Here is a 21,030-nt window from a genome sequence, read left to right on the forward strand (position 1 = left end):
GACGCTTAAATTGTTGTTGAGTCAGCGGATGGCTATCAATCAACCTCCGGGATTACTCGCATATGTTTTTCAAATTATGACGCTCGGTTCGCTTGATATGGAATTGTTTTGCCGAAAGGAGGCTTGATTGTTTACTTTCCAATGGTTTGTTTTTTAGTTCCGACCTTAGTTGTTATTAATGAATACCTGATATGCGATTATTGTTGCAGTTGTTTTTTTTTGCTTACGCAATTGGATCGAATCGATAACCTTGTACTTAATTGTTTTGATTTGAGGCCTTAAATGGGCAGGAGAAAATGCCGCTCGGGAGAATATCCCGGTGGCGAGGACGAGGCCAGGGGAGTAATTCTCCTTGCAAGTTTGTAGCTAGAGTATGTCAAATGATGTCTCTCTGCTTTGATTAAAGTATACCTAATAATAAACTTATCAGTTCCACTTCATGATTGTTTCCGACTTGTTGATTTTATATTTTTGTGTTTAAAGCCTGGAATGTGGGTGAAAGGTTGAAATGTTCAAGGGGGCCAAATACTTTCTAGGAATTTAAGGTACAGAGCCAAGAAAGCTGCTAGATCAATGGATTCTTATATCGCTGATATCAATGTACTATTCTCATCTTATCAAGCAAGGTATGCAGAGCTGCCAACTTCTCCGGAATTTCCGGAGTTCACCCGGACAAGCAGCGCTAACTCCGGGACTCCGGATAACCTCCCTAGTCCGGAAATGAAAAAAAAAATATTTTGAAGCAATCTTTTCCGAAAAGTACCAAATTTCCCATTTAAATGCCTCGAAATTCCCACCATAAAATGGCTTTATCCCCATTAGGGTCATGGGGGGTGCTATCCCAGCTGACTTCGGGCCAGAGGCGGGGGACACCCTGAATTGGTGGCCAGCCAATCGCAGGACACAAGGAGACAAACGACCATTCACGCTCACACTCATACCTAGTGGAATTTAGAGTGTCCAATCAGCCTACAATGCATGTCTTTGGAATGTGGGAGGAAACCAGAGTATATGTATGTGTGTGTATGTTTGTGTATGTGTATGTGTGTATGTGTGTGTGTGGGTGTATGTGTGTGTATGTGTGTATGTATGTATATATTTATATATATATATATATATATATATATATATATATATATGTGTGTATATATATTATATATGTATGTGTATATATATATATATATGTATATATATGTTTATATGTATATATGTATATATATATATATATATATATATATATATATATATATATATACACAGATTAATACATACACCACCAAAGCTTGGCTTTCCATCTTACCAGCGCGTCATCATCATATACTTCAATTACGAGTCTTGGCGGTTCTTCCTGAATGTATTGAAGATCTCCACTTAGTACAATTGGACTCATCTGCAAGCACTGATTCCACGTGGGGCTTAGAGTCTGACTGATAACCTGACAAGCACAAAAAAATGAATGATGGTTAATGTAAACACAATAACTGTTGAAGATAGTTTATGCTATTTAAAAGTTTTACCTTGGTGGTCTGGCTGTGTGACAAGTACGTGACCCGAACGAAAGGGTCAGAAAGGCCTGAGGTGTCGGCAGCAATCAACCCACGAGCTTGATACAGGTGACACCTTAAAAGGAACTGATGTTGTTCTGCACACATCAACAAACACAGTAATAAATAATGAAGAGGCAAAAAAGAACAAATAATGTTACCAAGTGTGGAGACTAGAAAACTCATCGGACCTGCAGCCGCATATCTTGGACACTTGGGTAAAGAGAGGGGCCGAGCTTTCAACTGATCACCACCTGGTAGTGAGTTGGCTCCGATGGTGGGGATGGATGCCTGTGCGGCCCGGGAGACCCAAAGGTTTTGTGAGGATCTGCTGGGAACGCCTGGCAGAGTCCCTTGTCAGAAGGTGTTTCAATTCCCATGTCTGGGAAAAGGCGGGGGACATTGAGTCCGAGTGGACCATGTTCCGCGCTTCTATTGCTGATGCGGCACACCGGAGCTGCGGCTGCAAGGAGTCTGGTGCCTGTCGTGGTGGCATATCCCACAATGCGCTGGTGGACACCTGCGGTAAGGGATGCCGTCAAGCTGAAAAAGGAGTCCTGTTGGCCCATGGGACTCCAGAGGCAGCTGACGGGTACCAGGTGGCCAAGCAGCATGTGGCTCTGGTCGTCTCCGAGGCAAGAACCCGGGCATGGGAGGAGTTCGGTGAGGCCATGGGGAACGACTACAGGGTGGCTTCAAGGACATTTTGGTCCACCATCCGGCGTCTCAGAAGGGGGAAGCAGTGCACCATCAACACAGTGTATAGTGGGGATGGTGCGCTGCTGTGCTCGACTCGGATGTTGTGAATCGGTGGGTCGAATACTTTGAAGACCACCTCAATCCCACGGAAACGCTTCCCCACGAGGAAGCAGAGCTCTGGGGCTTACTCTCTTATCTCTGGGGTTGAAGTTGCCGAAGCGGTTAAAAAGCTCCTCGGTGGCCATGCCCTGGGGGTGGATGAGATCCGCCTATAGTTTCTAAAAGCTCTGTATGTTTTGGGGCTGTCTTGGTTGACACGCCTCTTCAACATCACGTGGACAGTGCCTCAGGATTGGCAGGATTGGTGGTTGTTCCCCTTTTTAAAAAGTGGGACAGGAGGGTGTGTTTCAATTATCAGGGAATTACACTCCTCAGCCTCCCCGGGAAGGTCAATTCTGGGGTACTGGAGAGGAGGGTCCGCCGGGAGGTCGAATCTCGGATTTAGGAGGAGCAGTGTGGTTTTCAGCCTGGCCGAGCAGGGTCTTCATGGGAGTTCGCCAAACCAGTCTAAATGTACTTTGTGGACTTGGAGAAGGTGTTCCCCTGGGCAGTCTTGTGGGGGCTACTCTGGGAGTATGAGATTCTGGAACCCCTGTTACACGGGGTCTGGTCCCTTTATGACCGTTGTCAGAGTCTGGTTCGCGTAGCCAGCAGTAAGTCGGATCTGTTTTCAGTGGGGGTTGGACTCTACCAGTGCTTTCCTATGTCACCGATTCTGTTCATCACTTTTATGGACAGAATATCTAGACACAACCGTAGCATTTAGGGGTTCCGCTTTGGTGGCCTCAGTGTTGCATCCCTGCTTTTTGCAGATGATGTGGTTCTGTTGGCTTCATCAGGCCGTGATCTCCAACTCTCGCTGGAACGACTCGGAACCGAGTGTGAAGTGGTCGGGATGAGAATCCGCACCTCCATATCTGAGACCATGGTCCTCAATCGGAAAAAAGTGACCATGCTCTCTACGGATCAGGGATCAGTTCCTTCCCCAGGTGGAGGGGTTTAAGTACCTTGGGGTCTTACTCATGAGTGAGGGAAGAATGGAACAGGCGGATCGGTCCAGCGTCTGCAGTGATGCGGAGTCTGCACTGGTCTGTGGTGGTGAAGAAGGACCTGAGCCAAAAGGCAATGCCTCTCTATTTACTGGTCGATCTACGTTCCTACCCTCACTGTGGTCGGACTCATCTCAGGAGGGGATCAGGGGAGTCAGCCTACAGAGATGAGGTCAACAAACTGTCTTCGTGGTGCTGAACACCACGAAAACTAAAGAAATAATCCTGGACTTTCGCAAACACAGCACAGATCTGGCCCCACTCCTCATAAATGGAGTGTGTGTAGACAGGGTCCAGTCCTTTAAATTCCTGGGGGACCATGTCACGGCTAAGCTCTCCTGGTCTACAAACACCACGGCAGTAGTGAAGAAGGCCCAGAAACGACTCAATTTCTTCAGGGTACTCAGGAGGAACAACTTGGACACCAAGCTTCTGGTAACCTTCTATAGAACCACTGTGGAGAGCAGCCTGGCATACTGCATCACAATGTGGTATGCTGAAAGCACGGCAACAGACAAAAAGGCCACGCAGAAAGTGATTAACACTGCCCAGAAGATCGTCGGCTGCTCTCTGCCCTCACTGGAAGACATTGCCAGCCCTCGTTACCTCAGCAGAGCCAGGAACATCATCGGGGACCCATACCACCCTGGTCACAATCTGTTCCAGCTGCTGCCCTCTGGCAGACGCTATAGGTCCCACAAAGTATGGACAAATAGGCTTAAGGACAGGTTTTTCCCCACATCCATCAAACTCTAAACTTGCGGTAAAACAACACACTCCCTTCTGTGTAATAATTTTGGGGTGAGGTAATATGAAAAGATTTTTGGGTGGTGATCTGCCTCCTACTGGCTGACTGAAGGTAAGTGAAAGACAGTGAGAGGTAAGTGATCCGCTCGGGGGGTGATGCGATGTATCCATAACGGCAGAATGCCAAATTACGAGTCCGAAACTATCACTTATTAGGTCTTTTGCCAAGAAAACGCACCTTATGGAGAAGCACTACCAATTTTGTCATACGCAGTTTCTGGGTGTGATGACAATTAGGCTTTTGTTGTTGATGATGACGACAGGGCCTATGTCCGACTATTATGGTCACGAACTGTGGGTCGTGACCGAAAGAACGAGATCCCGGATACAAGCAGTTGAAATGAGTTTCCTCCGTAGGATGTCCAGACTCTCTCTTAGAGATAAGGTGAGAAGCTCGGTCATCCGGGAGGGGCTAGGAGTAGAGCCCCTGCTCCTCCGGATTGAGTGAAGCCAGATGAGTCTGCTCGGGCATCTGATCAGGATGCCCCCTGGACGCCTCCCTCGGGAGGTGTTCCGGGCACGTCCCACCGAGAGGAGGTCACGGGGCCGACATCGGACACGCTGGGGAGACTATGTCTCCTGGCTAGCCCGGGAACGCCTTGGGATACTCCCGGAAGAGCTGGATGGAGTGGCTGGGGAGAGGGAAGTCTGGGCCTCCCTGCTGAAGCTGCTGCCCCCGTGACCCGACTTCTGATAAAGCGGGAGAAGTTGAGATGAGTTGAGATGAGAAAGACGGGCATATTAACTTCCTTATTATATTGACCCTAATTATGTGCTTTTGATTCATACAGTATCTCAGAAATAGCATGTGCGATGAAATTGTACATTTTTTATTTCTTGTTTGAAAGTGACAACTATTGCAGTAATATGAACCATCAAGAAAATTGAGATATTTCGACATTAGAAGCAATTTTGCCCCCACAACATCTTAAATCTCTGGTAAGAAAATTGTTCTCATCAAGGTAGACTTATTTCTTTTTTCAAATTGAATACTTTGATATTTTGCATTTACAAAGACAGGCATATTAACTTCCTTATCATATTGACTCTAAAAAAATGCTTTTAATTCATATAGTATTTCAGAAATACCATGTGCAATGATTTTCCCTTTAAAGTAACACATTTGTACTCCCTATTAAAACCACGAATATGGGGGTGAAAATTGTGAATCGGGGCGGCTTAAATGCGAGAAATTGTAAAATTCAACAATTTTAAGGCCATTTTATTGGTGCGGCATATAGTTATATGCGAGTAAATACAGTATTTACATTTTTTACATATACACTATGTAAATATAATGTACAGTGGGGCAAATAAGAATTTAGTCAACCACCAATTGTGCAAGTTCTCCTACTTGAAAAGATTAGAGAGGCCTGTAATTGTCAACATGGGTAAACCTCAAATGAGAGACAGAATGAGGGGAAAAAAATGAAAATCACATTGTTTGATTTTTAAAGAATTTATTTCCAAATTAGAGTCGAAAATAAGTATTTGGTCACCTACAAACAAACAAGATTTCTGGCTGTCAAATAGGTCTAACTTCTACTGACGAGGTCTAACGAGGTCTCCACATGTTACCTGTATTAATAGCATCTGTTTTAACTCATTACACTCTCACACTTCAAACTCCACTATGACCAAAGAGCTGTCCAAGGACACCAGAGACAAAATTGTAGACCTGCACCAAGCTGGGAAGACTGAATCTGCAATAGGCAAAACGCTTGGTTTAAAGAAATCAACGGTGGGAGCAATTATTAGATATTGGAAGACACCACTGACCACTGAATCTCCTTCGATCTAGGACTTCATGCAAGATCTCACGCCGTGGCATCAAAATGATAACAAGAATGGTGAGCAAAAATCCCAGACCCATAAGGGGGACCTACTGAATGACCTACAGAGAGCTGGGACCACAGTAACAAAGGATACTATCAAAAACACAATGCGCCTTCCAGGGACTAAAATCCTGCACTGCCAGATGTGTCCCCCTGCTGAAGTCAGTTCACATCCAGGCCTGTCTGCGGTTCGCTAGAGAGCATTTGGATGATCCAGAAGAGGACTGGGAGAATGTGTTATGGGTCTTTCAGCATGACAATGATCCCAAACACACAGCCAGGGCAACAAAGGAGTGGCTTTCTAAGAAGCATTTCAAGGTCCTGGAGTGGCCTAGCCAGTCTCCAGATCTCAACCCCATAGTAAATCTGTGGAGGGAGTTGAAAGTCTGTGTTGCCCAATAACAGCCCCAAAACATGACTGCTCTAGAGCAGATCTGCATGGAGGAATGGGCCAAAATACCAGCAACAGTGTGTGAAAAGCTTGTGAAGAGTTACAGAAAACGTTTGGCCTCTGTTATTGCCAACAAAGGGTACATAACAAAGTGATGAACTTTTGGTATTGACCAAAGACTTATTTTCCACCATGATTTGCAAATAAATTCTTTAAAAATGTGATTTTCTGTTTTTTTCCACATTCTGTCTCTCATGGTTTAGGTTTAACCATGTTGACAATTACAGGCCTCTCTAATCTTTTCAAGTAGGATAACTTGCACAATTGGTGGTTGACTAAATACTTATTTGCCCCACTGTACATTATATTTACATATTAATACATTACAGTATTTTCATATGCTTATAACTGCAGTATTTAATAAATACACCTGTATATCATTGTACTTGTGTACAGTCATACCTATACTTATGAATGCCTCTAGATACGAAATTTTCAGTTTACGATTTTTTAAAAATGCAAATGAGTGACTAAAGATACAAAAAAGATCCAAGTTATGAAATCCCCTAAAAAGTAAATGCGTTTCCTTATATGTTATTTTACTTTGAAAATATTGTCGCGGACGCATTGATTCTCACTTTAGAGACCTCGCTACCCTATATTGGGCTCTCATTTCATCAGTCTCAATCTATCTCATATAAGGACAATAAAATCATTCAATTCAACTCAATTGGCTCTCACAACAACCACTATCCATCTTTCAAGGTTCTCTCTTACATACTTGTCCACCTCAGCTAAATGCTCCCCTTATTAATGATTGCAATTCCCTTTATTAAGCGAATAAAAAAAACTTACAAATTCAGCGCGGCACACACACAGGCCACACGTAAAAGTCTAAAATATAGTACTACGGCTTTCGGCCATGGTAGAATGGTCTCTTGCCGCCACCTGGCGGGCAAATGCGGGTATCACGTCTCCCATTATAATGGCCGCGGAGAGAACTATTTCAGTGGCACAGGTCACATTTTCTAATGATTTTTTTCAAATTTTAAGACATTTCCTTATAATTTTCTCTCATTTTGTGTGTTCCCTCACATCTTTCATACAAAATTGGGACACTTTGACCAATATCAAAGGGTTTAGTTCAGGGGTCGGGAACCTTTTTGAAAGAGGGAGCCATAAACAATTCATATTTTCAAATATTATTCCTTGAGAGCCATAATCACAATTTAAAAGTCAGAACACATGAAAATGTGCAATGTTTTTTGTCATTTTACAACTTTTAAAGTACAAAAAGTCTCTTAATTATTTTGACAACATTGTTAAGCTGTTGCTAATCAATGAATGTCAATGAGTTCAATGAGTATCAATGAGAGAATGAATGCAGAAGACTAATGAAAAAAAATCAATGCCACAGTGCCGACGTGACGTTCCTATTGGTGCGTTCGGGACTCTTTTCTCTCACCACCGGTTTCCATATTTTAGCTCAGAGCCATATGCACCCATCAAAAGAGCCACATGTGGCTCCCGAGCCATAGGTTCCCTACCCCTGGTTTAGTTGGTAGTTGTGTGAGGACTGTGGAACAAATTAGAGAATTTACATATAATATACACCTCCACTTACAAAATTTTCAATTTACGAAAAACGTTCTGGAACCAATTAATTTCGTAAGTAGAGGTGTGACTCTACTTTGATTTTAGTATAGGTGCGATAACATGTATCATGGTAGTAATAATAGGGGTGATCCTGCATCACTTTTTTTTAATTATCGGGGCCATGTCTGGTCTACTTTATACGTTAGTGTAATGTAACTTACCTGCACATGTCAGCTGAGTTGGGGGGTTATAAAGGGCTCCCCATGTGGCAGTGTTGAAGCCTACAGGCAGGTTATCCAACATGTGATCAAAATCCACACAGGATCCAAACCACAAATATACATCCACTTTGGCCTGTACTGAAAATCCTGTCATACGCTTCCCTGGTGGCTGGAAATGTACATAGATTCACAGGCCATTATTTCTTGGATTTTGTTAGATGTTGTGTACATTGTCTACCTTAAGAAAAAGCGTTACAATCTTTCCACAGTGGATTCCACAGGCCTCCGTGCGGCTGCAGAAGATGACATCCCTGGCTGAAAGTCGGGCGTACGCGATGCGCTTGTTGTTGCTTAACATCCACACAAAGATATCAGGCACTGTATGTTGTGGCTGCGAAGTAAAATTGCAGTTATACTGTAACACAGTCCACAATGGTTAAGCTAAGACAATTTTGATGACGATTTTTGACCCCGAAAAGTTATTGTTTTGATTGTGTGTTTTACAACTGACGACCCTATTGTGCAGTGGTTCTTCCGCCTGACTTTGGTGCGGGCATTCTGGGTTCGATTCCCAATCGGAGCAAGTGTGAGTGGTTGTCTGTCTCTCTGCATGCCATATGACTGACTGGCGACCAGTCTAGGGTGTAGTCTGCCTTTCGCCCGAAGAGGGTTGGGTTAGGCTCCAGCAACCTCGCAACCTTTTCAAGGATGGGCAGTATGGAAGATGGATGAATGAACGAACGGACGGACGAATGGACGAATGAATGTTTGACAACCACCATCATTCAATAACAAGATCACTTCTTTGTCTTTGTCCAGGTTACCAAAGTTCTATAGGCTATGTAAACTTGCTAAAATGTTCATAGCCAGAATTAACGATGTTCTGTAACAATTGAGCAAAGAAAATGTCTTTCTGAATCTCAATTTAGTTGTGCCAAATTCAGAAACAAAACAAAGATATGCGTTAGAACATCTCTCTCACCTCTCAAAATCTACCTTTTCCCAGGCCAACAACAAAGTTAAACATTTATGTATGTTGATACTACAGTGCCGTAAAAAAGTATTTTCCGCCTTCCTGATTTCTGTTTTTATTTTATTTTTTATATTCATCACACACAAGGGTTTAAGATCATCAAACCAATTTTAGTAAGACCCAGAGACAACCCAAGGAAAGATAAAATGCAGTTTCTAAATGATGATTTTATTCACCAAGGCAGAAAAAAATCACAAACTTGTCTTGCCCTCTGTGAAAAAGTAAGTCCCCCTTTGTTAAATCACAAAATAACTGTTACTAATCGCAATTGTAGGAAAGCTGACTTCAATTTCACAAGCCACACCCACACCTGATTATTACCACATGTTCAATCAAGAAAACACTTAAATAGAATGTGTCGGAAAAAGTGAAGTAGGCTACAAGATCAGAACCTTATTCCACGAGCCAAAGAAATTCAAGAAATGCAGAAAAAACGGGAGTGACATCTATCAGTCCGGAAAAGGTTGCAAAGCCATTTCCAAGGCTTTGCGGCTCCAGTGAACCACTAGGGAGAGAACTGGGAAGAGTGGCAAACCTTCCCCGGAGTGTTCGGCCAGTTAAAATTACTCCAAGAATGCGATGACGACGACTCATCCAGGAGGTCACAAAACAACCTAGAAAGACATCAAAAGAACTGCAGGCCTCACTGACCTCAATTAACATCAATGTTCATGACTGTAAACACTGGGCAAAGCTGGAATCCATGGCAGAATTCCAAGGCGAAAACCATTGCTGTCCAAAAATAATAAAAGGCTCGTCTTACGTTTGCCAAAAAACATCTTGATGATCCGCCACACTTTTGGAAGTACAGACGCTCCCCTACTTACGAACATTCAACTTACGAACAACGGTACATACGAACATGTCTGCAAATTGTGTTTAAGTCCAAAAATGTTCGCAAGTCCAATTTTGTATTTCGCGTCTTTTTCGGAGTAGTACTTCTTTCCGCCGCTAATACCGACGCCTGGCGCTGTGAGAGCTCAGCTCACCCAGCATCTACCTTCTTCGTTGCAATGCGGAAGTGCGTGAATGTATCTCCAGTGTGCAAAGAACCTTTTTCATTTGTATCATTAAATATCTCATGCATCCAATATTGAATATGGTTGGTAAAAAGCTAAAGGCTTCTATTGAGGGAGTTGCAAGGAAGAGGCAAGCCATTTCATTTGAAACGAGTGGCAATAATAACGAAGCTTGATGCGCGTCAGAAAGTGGTGAGCGTTGCACATTCAGTACCATTTATAAACAGAAAGATCGAGCAGCAGGACCCAAATATTGAACGTTGCACAAAGTTGCAAATCAATTGAATGATGCCATACAGTGCTACTGCATCATTTATGATGGAAAAAAAGAAGAAAACTGTGCAATCGTCATTAGGTCGCTTCTTTTGGCCAGTTTCTAATACATAAATCTATCTCTCTCTCTACAGTACTGTACATATTCTCTCCATTTTATTATTATTTTTTTTTCAGTACAAACCAATGCGTGTTACTTATACAAGCCTTAAACATACAAATGCACTTATATAAACCTTCAATATACTTATATAGGCCTTAAACATAAATTATAATACAAAATATAGCACTAAATCAACTTACAAACAAATTCAACTTATGAACAATCGCTCGGAACCAATTGCGTTTGTAAGTTGAGGAGTGTCTGTACATTATGTAGACTGATGAGTCAAAAGTTGAAATTATTGGAAGGCCTGTTGCATTTGGCGAAAAAAATGGCACAGCATTCCATTAAAAGAACACTATATCAATAGTGAAGCATGGTGGTGGAAGTGTGATGGTCTGTGGCTGCTTTGCTGCCCCGGGAACAGGACGAGTTGCTGTAATTGATGGAAGAATGAATTCTGCTGTCTACCAGCAAATTTTGAAGGAGAACATCCGGCCCTCAGTTTGTGGGCTCAAACTCCAGCGCTTTTGAGCATGCAACATGACAACGATCCAAAGCACATCACCCTGTCCACCTCTGAATGGCTAAAAAATAAAAAAGTTAAGGTTTTGGAGTGGCCAAGTCAAAGTGTGGATTTAAATCCTATTGAAATGCTGTGGTGTGATCTGAAACGGGCTGTTAATGCTAGAAAACCCTCTAATATTGCAGAATTGAAACAATTCTGCACAGAAGAGTGGGCCAAACTTCCTCCAAAACGTGAAAGACAAAATATCGTAAATGCTTGATTTTAGTTATTAGGTTCAGGGGGCAATTACTTTTTAACAGTAGGCCAGACAAGTTTGTAATTTATTCTGCCTTGGTAAATAAAATCGTCAGTAAAAAAAAGAATTTCCTATTTCCTTGGGTTGTCTCTGTGTAATACTAAAATTGGTTTGATGATCTGTGTGATAAATATTCAAAAAACAGAGAAATCAGGAAGGTGGCGAATTCTTTTTCACAACACTGTATATCTTGCATCACATGAGCAATATACTGATTCCTCTGTACTTTTTTGTTCATATTTCGTGGATTCAGTGCACTGTTAGGTTTTAAAATGTATTCATCCAAAAAGAAATACATGTTGAGAGAGTATTTTTCGCAGCATGGCAAACATAACCCAGACACACTCAAAAGGAGCTTGATTGGTTCCTGGCGGAAGATTGACCAATGAGCATCAACCGGAACCTCCCACGTTTTGATCAACCAACAAAACCACCAATAAGACTGACTTTTTTCAGTGAAGTGATTCGGCTGAATAAAAGCCAAATTCATACTAATAGCCTAGCTAAAGAAAACAACACACTGGATCAAATATAATTGACGTGATCTCCCAATCATAGATTGGGGATCTACTGGTAGATCGTGATCGACGTATCAAGCACTCCTGTCCTTCAGCACTTGAGATGTCATACCTTTGTACATCTTAGGCTGGTTGAGGGACAGCACAGATACTTCTTGTAAGTCATCTTTCACTCGTCAACGCAAGCGAATGTAAGCCAGGATCCTGTATCTTGTTTTACAATACAGTCATACCTCTACTTACGAATGCCTCTTGGTGCGAAATTTCCAGGTTAAGAAAGCTTTTTATATGCAAATGACTGCCTCGGGATAAGAAAAATATCCAAGTTACGAAAACATGCAAAAAGTACATGCATTCCTTATCCGTTGTTTTATTTTGGAAAATATTGTCGTGGATGCATTGAGTCTCACTTTAAAAGCTCCCTGCACCATATACTGGGCTCTTATTGGCTGTCTCACAACAACCCTCCATTTTCTTTGACCCATTGTCTGCTTAAACCTATTTATGCTTGGAGGAGCTGTGGGCGAAATTGTATCGCGGGGCAGGCGATGGGGCGTGTGGTCAGTAATAAGGACGTTGACGAGTTAGTTGGTCGATGTGCACAAAAACGGAGCTTGAGTAAATGAAATACATGAGGAATTCAATGAGAAGGCGGCCGAGGAGGAAGCAGCCACCATTGCAACAGCACAAATCAGAAAAAAAACGGCGGAGAAACGAACTTTCCGACATCGTGGAAAAAACATGCTGAAAAAGTGTTCACGAGTCGTGCCCACTATGACGACATTTGTCTTGTGCATTTTAGAAATGTTCGTCAACCAGCACTGCAGAAGCAGGCAAGGACCAGTAGTGACTTATAAAATGGCTGTAAAATTACATTTCGAAGAATCATAAAACAATGCTTGTTGTTGATTAATGCTGTTGTTTCAATTCTTAATGCTGTCTTTATTAAATGTGCATTCATGTGTTCATGTGCTATTAGTAGACGTGTGTTCAAGTTTGTGTGCTATCTCTATGTTGGACAGGAACACATACAGTACCTCCTCCACTAGGAAACGTAGTTTCTGTGTGAGTTTCGTTGCATCTTGGAGCTCTTCTTTCACGCCACCAGACTTTCTCTTCCTATACACCAGAGACTGAGCATCTCCAATCATACTTTCCTGCAGTACACATTAAAAATATCTTAAACGAATAAAACCTCACTTGGCTGCAAAAGAGTTCACTGAGTTTCTGTTTTTTTTGTGACTCTGATGAAAGAAGCATGTTATGTTAAATTTCACCTATTCTACTTTTTCACAGCATTAAAACTAAATCATGTATCTGTGGGATTGTTAACAAAGTGATACTTTTCAAGTCCCCCAAAAATGTCCAGTAGTTATATTGTTTGCCACTTTTTCAAAAAACAGAAGTTAAAATGAGGAGAATTTGTGAATTTCAAAGGTTTTCTAAGGGCGTATTCACAGCAGGAAAGTTCCTGGTCCAGACAATTTAATGTGATTCCTTTTTACATTGCAATTTTTTCATGTGACCCAGGATTTGACAACAAATCTACGCATGTGCAAACATCGTTCAATCATTGTATAAAATGGTCTGGGCGGGGTAGCACAGTAAAATACGGAAGTAAAAGATCATAGATCTCCAGCCTCCAGCACTCTTGTTCAAATACATGTCAGTTTCCACTGTGAAAAACAAAATGAGGAAATGGAAGGCCACGGGCACAGTTCTAGCTAAGGCCCGGAGTACCACGGCAAGAAAGATCTCAGATAAGCAGAGGCGAAGGATGGTGGGAACAGTCAAACTCAACCCTACAGACCAGCTCCAAAGACCTACAACATGATCTTGCTGCAGGTGTCACTGTGCATCATTCAACTATTCAGCACACTTTGCACAAGGGAGAGTAATGCAGCAGAAACCTTTTCTACACACATGCCAAAACAGAGTCGTTTGAGGTATTATAAACCACATTTGGACAAACCAGATTCATTTTAGAATTAAGTGCTGTGGACTGATGAATCTAAAATTTGGTTATTTGTACATACGCATGGCGGAAGAACACAGTATTTCAAGACAAACCACAGTAAAATGTGGTGGCGGTTCCATCATGCTGTGGGGCTGTGTAGCCAGTGCAGCTGACAATCTGACAATCTTGTTAAAGTTGAAGGTCAGATCAGTCACGATCAGCAGATACTTACAAACAATGTTCAAGAATTTGTGACAAAGTTGAAGTTACGTCGAGGCTGGATACTTCAACAAGACACCGACGGTGAGAAAGACGGGCATATTAACTTCCTTATTATATTGACCCTAATTATGTGCTTTTGATTCATACAGTATCTCAGAATTTTTTATTTCTTGTTTGAAAGTGACAACTATTGCAGTAATATGAACCATCAAGAAATTTGAGATATTTCGACATTAGAAGCAATTTTGCCCTAACAACATCTTAAACTTCTGGTAAGAAAATTGTTCTCATCAAGGTAGACATTTCTTTTTTCAAATTGAATACTTTGATATTTTGCATTTACAAAGACAGGCATATTAACTTCCTTATCATATTGACTCTAAAAATGTGCTTTTGATTAATATAGTATTTCAGAAATACCATTTGCAATGATTTCCCTTTAAAGTAAAACATTTGTACTCCCTATTAAAACCACGAATATGGGGGTGAAAATTGTGAATCGGGGCAGCTTAAATGCGAGAAATTGTAAAATTCAACAATTTTAAGGCCATTTTATTGGTGCGGATTATACTTATATGCGAGTAAATACAGTATTTACATTTTTTTACATATACACTATGTAAATATAATGTACAGTGGGGCAAATAAGAATTTAGTCAACCACCAATTGTGCAAGTTCTCCTACTTGAAAAGATTAGAGAGGCCTGTAATTGTCAACATGGGTAAACCTCAAATGAGAGACAGAATGAGGGAAAAAATGAAAAACACTTTGATTTTTAAAGAATTTATTTACAAATTAGAGTGGAAAATAAGTATTTGGTCACCTACAAACAAACAACACTTCTGGCTGTCAAAGAGGTCTAACTTCTTCTGACGAGGTCTAACGAGGTCTCCACACGTTACCTGTATTAATAGCATCTGTTTTAACTCATTATCGGTATAAAAGACACCTGTCCAAAACCTCAGACTCTCACACTCCAAACTCCACTATGGCCAAGACCAAAGAGCTGTCCAAGGACACAAGAGACAAAATTGTAGACCTGCACCAAGCTGGGAAGACTGAATCTGCAATAGGCAAAACGCTTGGTTTAAAGCAGGGGTCTCAAACTCGATTTACCTGGGGGCCGCTAGAGGCCAAGTCTGGGTGAGACTGGGCCGCATCAGGATTTCCACAAGAAAAGCGCTGATAAAAAATTCCAACGTTATCAAAAATCTTTATTTTTTGAAAAAAAATAATGAATTAAATAAATTAACTTAAAGATGAATAAAAAATAAATCAATCAGTAATACAAAAATAAAACAATAATAATGAGCATACAGTAGATATCCACTGGCTGGCTAAGTAGAGAAAATGAATTATTTTTATTCCGTTTCAAATGTCTGTATTAACAGCTCTTTAACCTTTAACTTTCTGAACTTGAATGGAACATTGAACATGAAATATTCTGAACATGGCTTCTCTTGCCTACTTCTTGCTGCTAGAGACCTGGCAGCGCTTCTTCTCACATAGCTGAGTCACATTTGGCTTGAGGGAGGAAGCAGTGGAGACCCTCAGTAGAGCTTGAATATGCTCATCAGTCTGGACCTGTACTTGGACTTATTGAAGTTCAAGGTGGAGAAGAGCTTCTCAAACAAGTATGTGCTCCCAAAAAGGCACATGGTCCGCTTGAACATTCGGGAAAGTTCAGGGAAGCTGGGGGTCAACTCTCTCAAAAATTGCCCAAGCTTGTCTGCTTCTCCACCCACCTCCCTGAACTTGGCTTTGAGTGCAGAGTTGCACAGCAGGTCAATGAGCTCCATTTGAAGCTCAGGAGGGGCATCTTGCACATCAAAGGAGAAGGGGTCCGCAAAAATTTGAAATGTGGCTTTGTGTGTCTTGAAGTCTGCAAATCTGTGATCAAATTCCTCCTGTAGCTTCGAAATGGCCTCAACATACTTCTCACCACTGAATGGTGTGCCTGCATCCACAAGAACCTTGCATGCTGGGAAATGGCAAAGGTTTGTCTGAGAGAGCTGGGCTTTCCATAACACAAGTTTAGTGCAGAATGCTCTCACGTTGTCATAGGCAGCACTGACAAGTTGCCCCTGGCCTTGTAGCTTCTTGTTCAGTACATTAAGCTCATGTGTGATATCAACAAGAAAAGCTAAGTCCATGAGCCATTTGGGATCACTTAGCACAGGAACAGCAACCCCGTTTATCTCCATGAAGTCTTTTACTTCTGCTCTCAACTCAAAAAATCTTTTCAACACGTTTGCCCTGCTGAGCTAACGTACCTCAGTGAAGTAGAGCACATCCCCATATTCTGGCTCCATTTCCTCTAAAAAAAAGCACAGAACCTTCTGTGCTTTAAGCCCCTGGATCTGATTTGGTTGATGCATTTCACAACGACAGACATCACATTGTCAAACTTTAGGCATCTGGTGCAAAGGGCCTGCTGATGGATAATGCAGTGCAGAGCTATGGCCTCCTCCACACCCTCCTCTTCCAGTTTTTTTTTAACAAGTGCTACCAGTCCATTCTTCCTCCCTGTCATTGATGGGGCTCCATCGGTTGTTATTCCAACAAAGCTCTTCCATGGCAAACCGGCATTCTCAATGGCATCACACAGCTGGTGAAATATTTCCTTAGCGGTGGTCTGGCCATGCATTGTAATTACTGTGAGCAACTCCTCTATTACTTCAAAATTGTCATCAACACCACGGACATATATTGCGAGCTGGGCAGTGTCTGTGATGTCTGTGGTCTCATCAAGAGCCACTGAATATACAGACGCTCCCCTACTTACGAACATTCAACTTACGAACAACGGTACATACGAACATGACTGTAAACACTGGGCAAAGCTGGAATCCATGGCAGAATTCCAAGGCGAAAACCATTGCTGTCCAAAAATAATAAAAGGCTCGTCTTACGTTTGCCAAAAAACATCTTGATGATCCGCCACACTTTTGGAAGTACAGACGCTCCCCTACTTACGAACATTCAACTTACGAACAACGGTACATACGAACATGTCTGCAAATTGCGTTTAAGTCCAAAAATGTTCGCAAGTCCAATTTTGTATTTCGCGTCTTTTTCGGAGTAGTACTTCCTTCCGCCGCTAATACCGACGCCTGGCGCTGTGAGAGCTCAGCTCACCCAGCATCTACCTTCTTCGTTGCAATGCGGAAGTGCGTGAATGTATCTCCAGTGTGCAAAGAACCTTTTTCATTTGTATCATTAAATATCTCATGCATCCAATATTGAATATGGTTGGTAAAAAGCTAAAGGCTTCTATTGAGGGAGTTGCAAGGAAGAGGCAAGCCATTTCATTTGAAACGAGTGGCAATAATAACGAAGCTTGATGCGCGTCAGAAAGTGGTGAGCGTTGCACATTCAGTACCATTTATAAACAGAAAGATCGAGCAGCAGGACCCAAATATTGAACGTTGCACAAAGTTTGCAAATCAATTGAATGATGCCATACAGTGCTACTGCATCATTTATGATGAAAAAAAGAAGAAAACTGTGCAATCGTCATTAGGTCGCTTCTTTTGGCCAGTTTCTAATACATAAATCTATCTCTCTCTCTACAGTACTGTACATATTCTCTCCATTTTATTAAATTTTTTTTTTTCAGTACAAACCAATGCGTGTTACTTATACAAGCCTTAAACATACAAATGCACTTATATAAACCTTCAATATACTTATATAGGCCTTAAACATAAATTATAATACAAAATATAGCACTAAATCAACTTACAAACAAATTCAACTTATGAACAATCGCTCGGAACCAATTGCGTTCGTAAGTTGAGGAGTGTCTGTACACTGAAACATTGTGCTTTCTCACACATTTGATCATAAATGTCACTTGACAGGTGAGAAATGCGCTCTGCCACAGTGTTGGCAGAAAGGCTGGTGTGGTTGAACTGACTTTCCTTTTCTGGACAGACAATATGTGCAACCTGTTATATGCACTTTTTGATAAACTCACCTTCTGTAAATGGCTTTCCTGCTTTAGCAATCAACTCACAAATGGCGTAGCTAGCTTTGACTGCTGCATTACTGTCTTTGGTAGCCTTCTTGAAGAAATCCTGTTGCCTCAGAAGACGTGTTGTAAGACTGGCAACCTGGTTGGCGCTCTCATCTCCTTGGTATTTTTCGTACTCCTCAGCATGTCTCGTAGTATAATGACGTTTCAAATTGTATTCCTTGTGCACTGCAACTTTTTCAGTGCAAATGAGACACGGGGTGCCCCTGTGTTCAACAAAGAAATATTGCACTCCCCACTTTTCTTGAAACTGTCTGTGCTCATCACTGACCTTTCTCTTCACGGCAGGCTTTGAAAGAGACATCTCTGGGGCTCTGTAATATGTGTTTCCACTTGGAATGAGTCTCGGGTTGAACTTAACTTTCAGTCGCGCGGGTCTGTGGCGCATGCACACTTATGCTCTCCGATCGTATTGGATTACGGCAGTTCTCCGAATTTCTCAAGTGGCATGTTAACGCACTTACTGTTAAGTTTCAGTTTCACTCGCGGAGATGGCTACAGACATTGACACAGGCTGGATCACGGATCATAGCGCCTCATTCAGTTCTATGCTGAGAGCAGCGGAGGAGTGTGCGCGGCGAGCGGAGTGATCGGCTTCACGTATTCTCCTCCGCCCAGCTGATTGGAGGAATGAATGAGTGAGTGAGCGAGGCACTGGACAGCCCGGCCGATGTCCCGCCCTCCAGAGCCGTATACCTCACCGTGATTGGTTCATTCAGCTCCGAACACAACAAGTGTCATTCATATCAATCTTGCGGGCCGCACGAACATTAATCTTTCATATTAAGACGGGGGCCGCAAATTATCGTCCCGAGGGCCGCAATTGGCCCGCAGGCCGCGAGTTTGAGACCCCCTGGTTTAAAAAAATCAACTGTGGGAGCAATTATTAGAAATTGGAAGACACCACTGACCACTGATAATCTCCTTCGATCTGGGACTTCATGCAAGATCTCACGCCGTGGCATCAAAATGATAAGAAGTGTAGACAGGGTCCAGTCTTTTAAATTCCTGGGGGTCCACGTCACGGATAAGCTCTCATGGTCTACAAACATCACGGCAGTAGTGAAGAAGGCTCAGAAACGACTCCATTTCCTCAGGGTACTTAGGAGGAACAACTTGGACACCAAGCTTCTGATAACCTTCTATAGAACCACTGTAGAGAGCATCCTGGCCTACTGCATCATAGTGTGGTACGCTGGAAGCACGGCGGCAGACAAAAAGGCCATGCAGAAAGTTACCTCAGCAGAGACAGGAACATCATAGGGGACCCATACCACCCTGGTCACAATCTGTTCCAGCTGCTGCCCTCTGGCAGACACTATAGGTCCCACAAAGTACGGACAAATAGGCTTAAGGACAGTTTTTCCCCCACATCCATCAGAACTCTAAGTTAGCGGTAACACAACACACATTCCCTTCTGAGGTAATATGAAAAGATGTTTGGGTGGTGATCTGCCTCCTACTAGCTGACTGAAGGTAAGTGAAAGACAGTGAGAGGTAAGTGACCTGTCTCCATAACAGCAGAATGCCAAATTACAAGTCCGTAACTATCACTTATTTAGGTCTTTTGCCGAGTAAACGCACCTTATGGAGAAGCACTACCAATTTCGTCATACGCAGTTTCTGCGTGTGATGACAAGTAGGCTTTTGTTGTTGATGATGACGACAGGGCCTATGTCCGTTTATTATTATTATTATTATAAGAACGGTGAGCAAAAATCCCAGAACCACAAGGGGGGACCTAATGAATGACCTACAGAGAGCTGGGACCACAGTAACAAAGGATACTATCAATAACACAATGCGCCACCAGGGACTCAAATCCTGCACTGCCAGATGTGTCCCCCTGCTGAAGTCAGTTCACATCCAGGCCCGTCTGCGGTTCGCTAGAGAGCATTTGGATGATCCAGAAGAGGACTGGGAGAATGTGTTATGGTCAGATGAAACCAAAATAGAACTTTTTGGTAGAAACACAGGTTCTCGTGTTTGGAGGAGAAAGAATACTGCATTGCATCCAAAGAACACCATACCCACTGTGAAGCATGGGGGTGGAAACATCATGCTTTGGGGCAGTTTTTCTGCAAAGGGACCAGGACGACTGATCTGTGTAAAGGAAAGAATTAATGGGGCCACGTATCGAGAGATTTTGAGTAAAACTCTCCATCCATCAGCAAGGACATTGAAGATGAGACGAGGCTGGGTTTTTCAGCATGACAATGATCCCAAACACACAGCCAGGGCAACAAATGAGTGGCTTTCTAAGAAGCATTTCAAGGTCCTGGAGTGGCCTAGCCAGTCTCTAGATCTCAACCCTATAGGAAATCTGTGGAGGAGTTGAAAGTCCGTGTTGCCCAATAACAGCCCCAAAACATGACTGCTCTAGAGCAGATCTGCATAGAGGAATGGGCCAAAATACCAGCAACAGTGTGTGAAAAGCTTGTGAAGAGTTACAGAAAACGTTTGGCCTCCGTTATTGCCAACAAAGGGTACATAACAAAGTGATGAACTTTTGGTGTTGACCAAATACTTATTTTAATAATAATAATAATAATCGGACATAGGCCCTGTCGTCATCATCAACAACAAAAAGCCTACTTGTCATCACACCCAGAAACTGCGTATGACGAAATTGGTGGTGCTTCTCTATAAGCTGCGTTTACTCGGCAAAAGACCTAAATAAGTGATAGTTACGGACTTGTAATTTGGCATTCTGCTGTTATGGATACAGGTCACTTACCTCTCACTGTCTTTCACTTACCTTCAGTCAGCTAGTAGGAGGCAGATCACCACCCAAACATCTTTTCATATTACCTCAGAAGGGAATGTGTTTTGTGTTACCGCA

General features: G+C 42.3%; 1 protein-coding gene across 11 annotated transcripts in view; it reads right to left on the reverse strand.

Moving 5' to 3' along the window:
• The window catches only part of fer1l6 (fer-1 like family member 6), a 104,108-nt gene that overhangs the window by 49,271 nt on the left and 33,807 nt on the right, over positions 1-21,030 (reverse strand). For all 11 annotated transcript variants that reach the window (XM_077617257.1, XM_077617253.1, XM_077617259.1 and 8 more), the window contains 5 exons: positions 13,010-13,129; positions 8,441-8,593; positions 8,203-8,371; positions 1,518-1,642; positions 1,301-1,435 (listed from right to left, as the gene is read on the reverse strand). In XM_077617257.1, coding sequence (XP_077473383.1) covers positions 1,301-1,435; positions 1,518-1,642; positions 8,203-8,371; positions 8,441-8,593; positions 13,010-13,129 — 702 coding nt within the window. The remainder of the gene's footprint in view (positions 1-1,300; positions 1,436-1,517; positions 1,643-8,202; positions 8,372-8,440; positions 8,594-13,009; positions 13,130-21,030) is intronic.

Source organism: Stigmatopora argus, chromosome 13, assembly GCF_051989625.1.
Source record: "Stigmatopora argus isolate UIUO_Sarg chromosome 13, RoL_Sarg_1.0, whole genome shotgun sequence".
In the NCBI taxonomy this organism is placed as follows: Eukaryota; Metazoa; Chordata; class Actinopteri; order Syngnathiformes; family Syngnathidae; genus Stigmatopora; species Stigmatopora argus.